This window comes from Meriones unguiculatus, chromosome 4 (assembly GCF_030254825.1).
Source record: "Meriones unguiculatus strain TT.TT164.6M chromosome 4, Bangor_MerUng_6.1, whole genome shotgun sequence".
Lineage (NCBI taxonomy): Eukaryota > Metazoa > Chordata > Mammalia > Rodentia > Muridae > Meriones > Meriones unguiculatus.
In genome coordinates this window covers 76,380,711-76,392,822 of record NC_083352.1, presented here as the reverse complement: position 1 = coordinate 76,392,822, position 12,112 = coordinate 76,380,711, and the positions used below count along the sequence as shown (strand labels likewise).

General features: G+C 38.7%; 1 protein-coding gene across 1 annotated transcript in view; it reads right to left on the bottom strand.

The window, feature by feature from the left end:
• Positions 1 to 12,112, bottom strand: part of Baz1b (bromodomain adjacent to zinc finger domain 1B) — a 59,272-nt gene that overhangs the window by 31,894 nt on the left and 15,266 nt on the right. Inside the window, exons 4-6 of the mRNA XM_021661772.2 lie at positions 9,799 to 10,000; positions 6,000 to 6,121; positions 4,007 to 4,204 (exon numbers count right to left, since the gene is read on the bottom strand). Of these exons, the coding sequence (XP_021517447.1) occupies positions 4,007 to 4,204; positions 6,000 to 6,121; positions 9,799 to 10,000 (522 nt within the window). The remainder of the gene's footprint in view (positions 1 to 4,006; positions 4,205 to 5,999; positions 6,122 to 9,798; positions 10,001 to 12,112) is intronic.

The window sequence follows — 12,112 nt, the reverse complement described above, 5'->3', positions numbered from 1 at the left end:
TGCTGGCACTCCAAGAGACCCGAGCTGGCCCTACTCTCACAGAACATTCCCTGAGTCCATCCCCCTCCCCACTAGTACACTCACATCTTCTGGCTCCTCAAGCCCCCATACCTCATTTCCATCACTCAGAACTAGTTAAGAGGCAGCTTGGCATGGCTGCTCACATCTACAATTCAAGCACTTCAGAGACTGAGGTAGAAAGACTATCAGGTCAGAAGGACTTCATGTATGAGCCTGAGGTCAGCCTGGACTACAGCGTGAGACACTGTGTCAATAAAGCAAAAAGGCACACCTTTCCAACACTTGGGAAATTGAGAATTTCCTCATGGTCAACCAGATGCCAGACAAGGTTACAATGTTAGATCCAAGTTTCAAAAACAAACCAAAAAGACTTAAGAGGTTAGAACCAAGTTCATTGGTAACAACAGGAGTTTCTGTTTATAAGTCAAGTATGGAGTATACATACAAGCCTGTAGTCTGAGCACTTGGAAGATGGGGGGCAGGAGGGTAAGAAGTTCAAGGTCAGCCTGGGCTATATGAAACTATGTCTCAAAACACCCAAAATAATAATAAAGTTGACAGTTAATACAAACTAAGTGAAAGAGTTAAACAACTCACTTCAGCTAACAGGAAAAAAGACTATTAGATAACTTCTGCTACTGGAAGCAGCTACCCAGGAGGAAAATCGAAGAGACTTCCAAGTTTTGAATAGACAGGGCTAGCTGGCATGGTGGTACATGCCTTGATACTAGTACTCAGGAGGGAAAGGAGGAGAATCAGTTCAAAGAGAACAACCTGGGCTACATGAAATTCTGACTCAATTAAGGACAGAATCAAAGAAACCCACAGAACAATTCAGAAAACGGTCTGAACTGAGAGGCTAGGCCATGACTAAACTCCACTTCTGACTAAGTGACTAAACCCCAATTTCAACCCCAAGCTGACTTTTCAGAATTACATGGTATATTGGCATATGCCACCATCCAGCCCCTCAGGAGGCTGAGGCAAACAAAACAAAACAAAACAAAACAAAACAAAACAAAACAAAAACCAAAAAAACATTCTGTCAACTGTAGGTTAGTCTTTTAGCTGGCAGCTTTAGCGCTTGACTAAAACTGAATGTTTTGTTCCCCAATACCCCTTCTCAGGACAGAGGTTTACCATCTTTCAGACTATGAACTCTAGCCACAACTCCTGGGATATATTACCCTAGTGTACAATTACCTAGTTGTAGTTTCCCATAACTAAGCATCAAAATGTTAATGAGAAAGAAACAAAAAAATTTAATTTAAGGTTCCATTCACAAACAATAATACTATGAGTACTTCAAAGAACAGAGACTGTCCTACAAACCCAGTAGCAAGTAAAAACAAGTGTATGCTCTCAGAATGGTCCCTCCTCAAGCAGCCCAAACAAATGCACAACAGGATAAACACACCAACACCCCTGCTGTTGCTCAGGTGTATGCTTAAAGTCTTAAAGAAAAAGAGACTAATCAAGACACTGTTTCATTTTAACACTTTAAAGAGATGTCTTTAACAGCGCTCATTAGAACCAATATGACCAACTTAATGATTCTCTAATTTTTTAAAAGAATTCAAATTAAAAATAAGGTGCTTTCAGGCTAGAGATGGCTCAGAGGTTAGGAACACTCTCTGGTTCATTTCCCAGCACCCACATGGTGGCTCATTACCATCTATAATGAGATCTGGTGCCCTCTTCTGGTGTGCAGATGTACATGCAAACAGAATACTGTATACACAGTAAATAAATCTTAAAAAAAGTGTTTTCATTTCTATTTGGAAGGATACTGTAAGAAGAAATAATGTGGACCGCTAAGCGACAAGAGTTCCAGCCACTATTCCCATTAAGCCACACATTAAAAAAGTTTTTTTCCTGAAAAAAAATAAAAAATAAATAAACTCACCCAACCCCCTCCCAACAGGCCGGCTCCCGGCATGAGCAGTCCTTCAGTAGCTGGATCATCTCAGCATGGAGCATGCTGGGTAGTCACAGCCAAATGGGAGCCGGCATGGCTGGACTCAGGGTATCTGAAAAAGTATAAAACCACTTATGTGCTAAGGGTCTATCTCCCATTCAGCACAATTCTACAAGATTAACATAGAGGAGAAAAAAGAATGGAAAAAACCAGAAAACATTAAAATGTACTTTGTGAAGGCCCTTTCTCATTGCTAAATACATGAGAGGCCAAAAGAAAAATATATAATATTCTACTTTGTTCCCATCAAAAAGAACATTGCATCACCAGGACTATAAATCAAAGAAAGTGTTTCTTGGTCAATAACAATAGAAAACAATCTGCAGCAATTCAATCTGAGGCTGAATTTTATAATAAAAAGCAGTGTATCTAAACAGTTAGACCAATTAGAAAACTTTGTCAATGAGTACCTGGCATTTTAGTAGGTATGTTTTTGTCTTTATGTGGTTATGTGCACATATGTGCAGGTAAGCTGAGTGGCCAGGAGTGTCAAATTTGTGGGAGTGGAGTCACAGTCACTTGTGAGCTGTCTGATGAGGGATGCTGAACTTGGACCCTCTCCAACTCCAGCCACATATGTGACTTTTGTTCCAGTTTTTTTTTTTTTTTTTTTTTTTTTTCATTTGAGACAGGGTTTCTATGTAGTCCTTGCACTTGCTATGTAAACCAGAATGGCACTAAACTCACAGAAATCCACTTGCCTCCTCAATGCTGGGATTGAAGTCACATGCTACCACTCACACACAGCTCCAGTCTCTTTTTTACTGCACAGAGGATGGAACCCAGGACCTCTCATGATAGTCAAGTATTCTATTACCCCAACCTTTTCTACTCTTTTTAGTCAGTAACTTAATTGGAAAGGTTTTATAGGCTGTTCTGTAGTGCTGGATACTGAGCCTAGAACCTCACACACAGAGGGAAGTAGAATGGAGGCGAGAGGAAAGGACAGAAACAAAACAAAACAAAACAAACAAACAAACAAAAAAACCAACCCAAACAGAAATTCTAAGCCAAAGTCTTGGCTTATCACCTACTTTTATTTGGTTTTAAGTAGATTATACCTAAAGTAAAATAAGGTTAATAGGTACAACACCTACAATACCATAAAAATGATTTAAAGATCAAATTGGAGAATTGAAAAGGAGAAAAAAATAGTCTCAGGAGGGAAATGCTGGGTTTCTATTAACAGGCCATGTAAGATATATATATTTCCCCCGCCCCCCGGTTTTATAGGGCTGACAAAGTTATCTTTCCTTATACACAAAATCTATTTTCCTTCTACCAATACCCCAAGACAGGGTCTCTCTCCATAGACCTGGTTGTACTGAAACTAAGGCTAGCGTCAAACTCAAGATATCTATCTGCCTACCTCTGCATCCAAGCGCTGGGATTAAAAGCGTGCAGCACTATGCCTAGCTCAGTTTTCCTTTTTACTGAAATCCTAGTTAGTATTTTGTCAACTTGACACTGGCTAGAGTTATCTGGAGAAAGGAATCTCAATTAAGAAATGCTTCTATCAGATTACCCACAGGTAAAGCATTTTCTTGATTAATGTGTGAAGGCCCAGATCCCTATGGATTGTGCCACTGCATGGCTGGGCAGGTAGGCTGTGTAAGAAAACAGGCCAAGCAATCCAAGGGGAACAAGCCAATAAGCACCATCCCTCCATGTTCTCTGCTTTAGTTACTGAATGAGTTCTCTGTTAAGAGTTCAAAATCAGGGGCTGGAGAAATGGCTCAGAGGTTAAGAGCACTGGTCGTTCTTCCAAAGGTCCTTAGTTCAATTCCCAGCAACCACATGGTGGCTCATAACCATCTATTTTATATCTGGTGCCCTCTTCTGGTGTACAGGCACACATGGATGCAGAACACTGTATAAATAATAAAATAAATAAATAAATATTAAAAAAAAAGAGAGAAAGAGTTCAAATCTGGGAGTTACTAGAGAAAAAGAACTCATTAGCAAGACTTTATTTACATAGGTGTCTAGCATTACTAGTGACCGTACCTTATAAGGGTCCAGTAAGAAGTCACTGAACTTGCTGGGCAGGGCATACTTCTTCACCAACTCATCTTCGACCACCCAAGGTGCATTCTCACCAGTACCAGCACGTAAGGCATTGTGTCGGATAAAGTACCGGACTATCTCCTTATTCGGTGGTCTCTCTGTTCGAATCAAGCTGTCTGCTGGCACATTGCTGATGATCTACATGAAAAAAATAACATGGATCAGAAGCAGTTAAACAGTTGAGAACAAAACAGATCTAGAAAGGAAAGACTCAAAATTCCATCTTAAAGAGGTGGGGAAGGACACTATAAATTAGAAGAAAAGGCAGAATTTTAAGGCAGAACTTCAAATTAAACAACCCCTAGGTAATTTGTCAATAAAATGTCAGTTAAAGTATACCCTTCAACTTCACACCAGAAATTTCTCTAGTTATGACTTTTATCTAGAAGTCTCATAATAGCAAAAGAGGGAGAAGGATTATTACCAAAGGCTCAAGCTCCATCCTTCAAGGATCCATGCCTGGTGGTACACACCTATAATCTCAGCACTCAGAGGCTGAGGCAAAAAGATAGTGAGCCTCTGGTAACCTGGGTACACATAGCCAGACCTTATCTTAAAAATATCAAAGAAAACAGGGTAGTGGCAGTGCACACCTTTAATCCCAGCATTTGGGAGGCAGGTGGATCTCCGAGTTCAAGGCAGCCTGGTCTACAGAACAATCTCCAGGATAGTGAGGGCTATGCTGGGAAACACTGTCTTGAACAACCAAACAACAACAACAACAAAAAGCCACATAAGAAAAGAGAGCAGTTGTTTGGGGTTTACCACAAATTTATTGAGTCATAGGCAGTTCCAGGAAAAGAGCTGAGGAATCTCCATGTTACATAAGCTCCTCCAGTGACTATTTTATACACTATCATTTTACAGTTTAAGACTTGTGAACAATTTGTACCATCATTAGGAAAACAAATGGAAGTGGATGAAATTCCTCAGCATGTTTTAATTAGTTAACAAGAGGTTAAGAAACCCATATTGGTATATGTGCTCAGATTAACAACTATAAAATTGGAAGATCTGTCAAAAATCTAGCAATGGAAGGGGAAGGCAGGAAACATCAATGTAAGCAAAGAATCCCCCTGCCACCTAAGGCCATCCACAGCTACACAGTAAGGTCCTGTTTCAAAAGCAAAAGGCTGGTGGCTTTTCTTGTAAAGGACCTTTCCCAGGATTAACCTCACTTGGCTGAGCTGTTTCTAGCATTATCTATGGAAACAAACAAAAGATTGTTTTCAACATCCTAGTCCTCTTTCCAACTGAACTTAAAATTCTATTCATGTATGTGTAAAAACACCTGAAATAATATACCAATATTTTTTAAAACTTTTGTTTCTGACCCAGGCTATCCTCAAACTTCGCTGTGTGACAAAGGATGACTTTCAACTCCTGATCCTCCCACTCTTTTTCCTAATTACCAGGAGCTAGGAAATAAATTCTTGCCAAATGCTTTTAAATACATCCTGACTCTGAACATATTAAAAGATATTTTAAAAATAGGGCTGGAAATAGATCAGATAGTACTTGTCTAACACACAGGAAGAGCCAGGATTGAGTCTTAGTCCCACATGAAAAATTAAAAATGTAAACACTAAACACATTACATCTCAGGGAAAAAGGGCCAGGGGTAGAACTCAGTACAGAATATTCACCTGGCACAGCAAGGCCCTGAATTCAATACCCAGCCAGGAGGGGAAGAAGGGGTTTAAAAAACAGTAAAAAAGAAGTGCTAATCTACGTTACAGGTACTATTACAGTCTATTAGCCTGGAATCTAACAGGGAGCCTTATAAAAGCTCTATTGGAATGGACTCATCTTGTAACTTCACATTTCTGTGACAAAGACATTTCTGTACATTTTTCCTTAGCATATTTTCTCCAAGAAAACCACCCCTATAATATTTTCTTAAAAATATCTTAAAGTAAGAGGTTTAACCAACCTTATCTTCATTTTGTAGCTTTACATCGTATTTGTGAGGCAGAAATTTTGGAGGAGCCCATTTCCTTTCTCCTTTTTTTAATGAAGTAGGAAGTTTTCGTGGAGACCTACGTGCTCTGTCATCTAGTAAAATCAACAGAAAATTAGCAAATGATAAATTATTTTAATTAAACTTACTTATTCACAACTAATAACTTTATTCAATTCCTCATTTTTACCAGGCACTGGTTGATGTGACCTAAAGAAGAGATGTAATACCTGTAACTTTCAAGGGCTAGTCTATGCAAAAAGTCAGCTAAGTAAATGATTACAATACCACAATACAGGCTGACAAACAAGACTCTGAAAATACAGAAAATACTCTGGAAGACGAACATGAAACACCTAAAAAGAATATGACTTATGGTCCAAGATGGCTTAGACCTGTGTTAGATTCCTAGCACACACATGGTGGTTCACATCCATCTGTAACGCTGTAACGCCAATCTAGAGGACCTAATGCCTTTTTTAGACCTCTCTGGGGACCAGGCATCCATACACGTAGGGAAAAGACCCATACACACAAAATAAAGACATATAAAATAATATGAAATATAACAGAATACTACCAGTGTTAAATCTAAGGAAAAATTAAAACAACAGGGCTGGAGAGATGATTTAGAAGTTAACGGCACTTGCTCTTTCAGACCTGGTTTGGTTCCTAGAGCTCACATGATGACTCGCATACACCTGTAACTCCATTTTGAGGGGACTCTTAATACCCTCTTCAAGGCCTTCGTGCACACTGCATGCACGTGGTACACAGACATACATGCAGTCAAAAATACCCATAAACAGAAAATAATGTAAAACTTAAACAAACAAACAAACAAACCTGGCTGCTTTTCCAGAGGACCTGGGTTTGGTTCCCACCACCCACACAGCAGCTCACAACTATCTGTAACTCTAATTCCAGGGCATCTGACACCTTCTGGCCTCCAAGGGCACCAGGCATGCAAGCAGTGCACAGACATACATGCGGGCAAAACACTCAAACACGTGAAATCTTTAAAAATTCAAGAGTAAAACAAGTCTTAAAAAAAAAAAAAAAAAAAAAAAGGAAAGAAAAATCTCTGTACCTGGCAAGTAAGAGGCCATCTGCAACCTGATTAGAAACTATCATAAGTCATTAAAAGACGGAAAGTAATATAGGCATGGTGGCATACATTTAGTACACCCATAACCCCAGAACTTAAAGAGAGTAACGCCAGTCTGGGTCACAGAGCGAATTATAGGCCTAAGCTGTCAATGGGCCTGCAAAGAAAAAGTGCCAAGCATAGCGGCACAAGCCTATAACCACATATTCTCCAGAGGCAGAAAAACCAAGATTTGAACATCTCCCTCAACTACATATGAACTTGAACCTAGGCTCCTTGAGTCACTGTCCCAAAGCAAAAAAAAAAAAAAAACAAAAAAAAAAACCACACACAAAACAAAACAAAACAAAAAACAAAGTACAAAGTAAGACCAAAGGTATATTATGATACAAAGGAATCAACCACTGGTCAGTAGGTACAGAAGATAATATTCTCAGGAATCTTGGAATAAACAGTATATAAGAGTATCATTGGGTGTGGTGGTGTACACCTATCTATAATCCCAACTGCCGGGAGGTACAAACAGGATGCTCAGAAATCCAAGGCCAGAATTGTCTGTTGAAAAAACACGAAGACTAAACTAAAGTATCAAGCCAAAATAAGAACACAAAGGTAGCATGTTCCTGCCAATATATTAACCCTTTTCTCTCACCAAGAAACAACTATGGAAACTAGAATTTTTATATCACATTCCTTCAGAAATGTTTAGAGAAAACATTCAGTGTTTTATACCATTAATTCAAACTCTGCCAATCACCCTTTCTATTTACTGGAAATACCATCAGATGCCAGTAACTAAAACTAACTAATGCAAACACACTAAAAAAAGAAGTCAAAGCTTAAACTCTGATTCCTGGGCACTAATGTTTTAGGCATGAACTCAAATAGTCTGATATCAATGGTACTACAATGACCAATTCTATTTTTTTTAATGAATTTATTTATTTATTATTTATACAATGTTCTACTGTATGTGTGCCTGCATACCAGAAGAGGGCACCAGATTCACTAATAAATGGTTGTGAGCCAACATATGGTTGCTAGGAATTGAACTCATAACCTTTGGAAGAACAGCCAATGTTCTTAACCTCTGAGCCATCTGTCCAGCCCCCAATGACCAATTCTTGAATGAGGGAGAAGAATAAGAAGATACCCCCAGTCAGCTCCTCACTAAATCAATTTTCAACCTTGGGTAATCATAATTTCCACATTTTGGAGGCTGGTGAGATGACTCAGCAGTTAAGAGCACTTACTATTCTCCTCCAGAAGACCCAAGTTTGGTTCCCAGCACCCACACTGGATGACTCAACCACCTGTAACTTTTGATCTAGAGAACCTGATGTCCTTTCTTGGCCTCTGTGCACCTACACACACAGAGCATACACTTACACTGACTCTCACGGACACATGCACACTCTCTCACCCACACACATACATACATACACATAAATAAAAATAAACTTATAAATAAATTTCAGTTTCAAAGAAAAACTAGAAATGGCAGAACTAGGCATTCACAACAGAAAAGAAAACACAGGTGAAAAAACAACACTGAAAAGCCAGTTACAGCTAGTTTCAGAAATTTCCTTCAGACTACTCTTAGGCCTTATAAAACAATCAGCATGAGTTCAAAACATGTGGACACAATAGAATGGATGGTAGACGAAGTGGCAATTAAAATAGTGAAGTGAAATTATTTGATCACCCAACAGTTACGGATTATACCAAATACTCTGTAATCATTTTGAGACAAAAAGATTCTAGTGCCATCAATTTCCTTATTTAAACAGTCTTAAAATTAAATAATGAAGGCTTAGGATGTGACAGCACTCTCAGAGAGCTTTTTCTAGTGAGCAATGTTCTTAGGTCTTCTAACTGTAAAACATTATTTTAGTCTCCAGGCCTATAAAAATTATTTTTGGACATCATAGTGTTTCAGAATTCTAGTGGCTTCCACCTGAGAGTAAGAACAAGAGACAAACAGAAAACAGAGCATCTGAAAGCTCCCACACTGGCTTGTACCGTGAAGAACAAAGGGATCAGAAAGCGCTTTGTCTACCTTCATCACCATCCTGTCTACACTCATGTACATGCTTTCAGCTTTAACAATAAAGAGGGTAGGCTGTGGTGGCACACATCTTTGACCCCAGCACCTGGGAAGCAGAAGCAGCAGATCTCTGTGTTCCATGCCAGCTAGTGCTACACTGTAAGACCTTATCTCAAGAAAAAAAAAACCAAACCAACCCATGTAACAACAAAAAAGAGTAGGAAAGAGTCTGAGGTGTACACTGGTGCATACCTGTTATCCCAGAATTCAGGAGACAGAGACAAGAGGACCACTTGAAATTTGAGGCCAGCCTAGACTACATATTCAGACCCTGACTCAAAAGAAAAACAAAACAAACAAACAAACAAATAAACAAACAAAAAAAGGAAGATTAAAGGTAATCCTTTTTTTTTTTACCATCTTGGTTAAGAAAGGTCTTAATTATTTAGAAATTTTTAAGTCCTAAGTCACATTATGGGTATTCTAGCAGCTCTCTGAATAATGAATAAAATCATGGCTAATAAAAACCTAACTATGAACGTGGCTGCTACAGAATGCTACATTTCTGTGTAATAATGAGTGTCTCAACTCAGGTGTAAGGCTAGCATCATACATACTAATACTCTCTCTCCTGCCTTCATCCTCTTTGACTATTGTCTCCTTCTTCTGGTGTTCCTGAGCCATTTGATTGGAATTCTCTTTGTCACTTGATGGAGAATCACAGGCCCCATCAGATTTCTTCTCAGCAGCCTCTTCATCAGCTTTCTCCAAAGGATGAATCTTCACAATCTTCACCTTGAGCATTTTTTCCTTTCCAACCTAAGCAAGCGATACAAGAGAAAATTTAAAAATACTTAATAGAACTAAAAACCTAAAAAAAAAAAAAAAAAAAAAGACCCAGTATATATGTCTAATATAGTGATCTGAATAAAAATGGCCCCCATAGGCTTATATATTCGAATGCTTAGTCACCAGGGAGTGACACCATTTGGAAGGATTAGAAGGTGTGACCTTTGTTGAAAGAAGTGTGTCACTGAGAACAGAGCTGAGGTTTCAAAAGTCCAAACCAATCCCAGTGTCTGTCTCTGCCTGCAGATCAGGACGTAACTCTCAGCAACTGTTCCAGCACAATGTGTGCCGCCACGCTCCCCACCATGATGAAAATGGACTAAGCCTATAAAACTTTTAAATGCTTTAAGCCTATAAAACTATTAAATGCTTTCTTTTATAAGAGTTACTTTGCTCAATGGTGTCTCTTCACAGCAATAGAACAGTGACTAGACACTAGCAAAAAAATTCATACAAACTCTGAAGTATTCTGGCATACTGAACTTTGTTTCTCAGATTTCTATAACTAAATATGCATTTTAAAAAATGAGCCTGACAGTGTCATAGGTCTATAATTCCAGTACTTGAAAGGGTGGGAAAAAAGGACTGCTATGAATTCAAGGCCAGTCTGCAACATATAGTGAACCTAGGCTAGCCTGGGCTACAAGGACACATTTTAGTCTCAAAATCAATTAAATCAGTGGTTCCCAACCTTTCTAATGCTATGACCCTTTAAAACAGTTTCTCATGTTGTGGTGACCCCAGGCATAAAGTTATTTTATGCTACTTCATAAATATTAATTTTGCTACTGTTATGAATCATAATGTAAATACCTGGTATGTAGCACATCTGATATGTGATCCCCAAAGGGATTGCAACCCATAGTTTGACCACCGAACTAAACAAACAAAAGATGTGCCAGACAGTAAGTATCATGCCAATCTATAATCCCTAAGAGGCTGAGGCAGGAAGTTTAGGACTTCTCCATCATCTATCTCTTACATACTGAGTTTAAGGTCAGCCTGGGCTACAGAGCAACACCCTGTTTCAACAATAATAAAAAAAAATTAAATAAAATAGAATGGATGACTGCATAAATAAAATGAGCAGTTTAAGAGCACTTGCTCTTGCAGAAGGCAGGGGTTTGATTCCCAATACCCATATGGTGGCTTACAGCTACCTGTAACCCCAGTTTTAGGGGATCCAACAGCACACATATGGTGCACCTACATTCATAAAGGCAAAACATTCATAAACATAAAGTAAAATAAATCTTAAATGATACTTTCTATTGTATAATTCATGTCCTAATTAATGTACTAAGGCAATAGCTGTACTAGCCACTTGTGCATTTTTTGTTTATTTTCTAGCAGAGGGTCTCACTATACACCTGGCCAACCTAGAACTCGTCATGTAGAACAGACTGCCCTAAACCTTGTTCTTTCCTCTAGAGTACTAGGATTACAAGTGTGCATCATCACACCCAGATATGAACTTTCATTTTTCAAAAATAAACTGTATAAATTATTATCCAATTGTTACAGAACCCATCTATTAAAGGACTAGCTTTTTTCCATCTAATTACCTTTTAGTGACTATTACAAATCAGTTGTCTGGGTCTATTTTTGGATGTTAGTCCACTGCACTATCTAATTATGTTACCACAGAAACTAAATTAGCTGGGCATGGTGGCCCATGACTATAATCCCAGAACTCTAGAGGAAGAGGCAGGAAGACTGACAAAGGCAAAACGAGTCCTATGGATTTCTAGAACAGTCTGGGCTACAATAAAACCCTATCTCAGAAAGCACATACCCATACACATAATTAGAAAGAAATCTTAGAACGTACACACACAAACCAAGTACTTGGGCTAAGCAATTATAGGATTAAGACAACACTAGGGCACCTACATCCACCATATACACTATTTTTTAATCACACACAAGACAATAAGCATAGCAGCACATGCCTATAATCCTAGCATTTGGGAAGTGGAGGTAGGAATATCAGGAGTTGAAGGCGAGCCTTGACTACACAACAAACAAATTTGAGGCCAGTCTGAACTAAATCATATCCTTTCTCAAAAACACAAGGAAAGG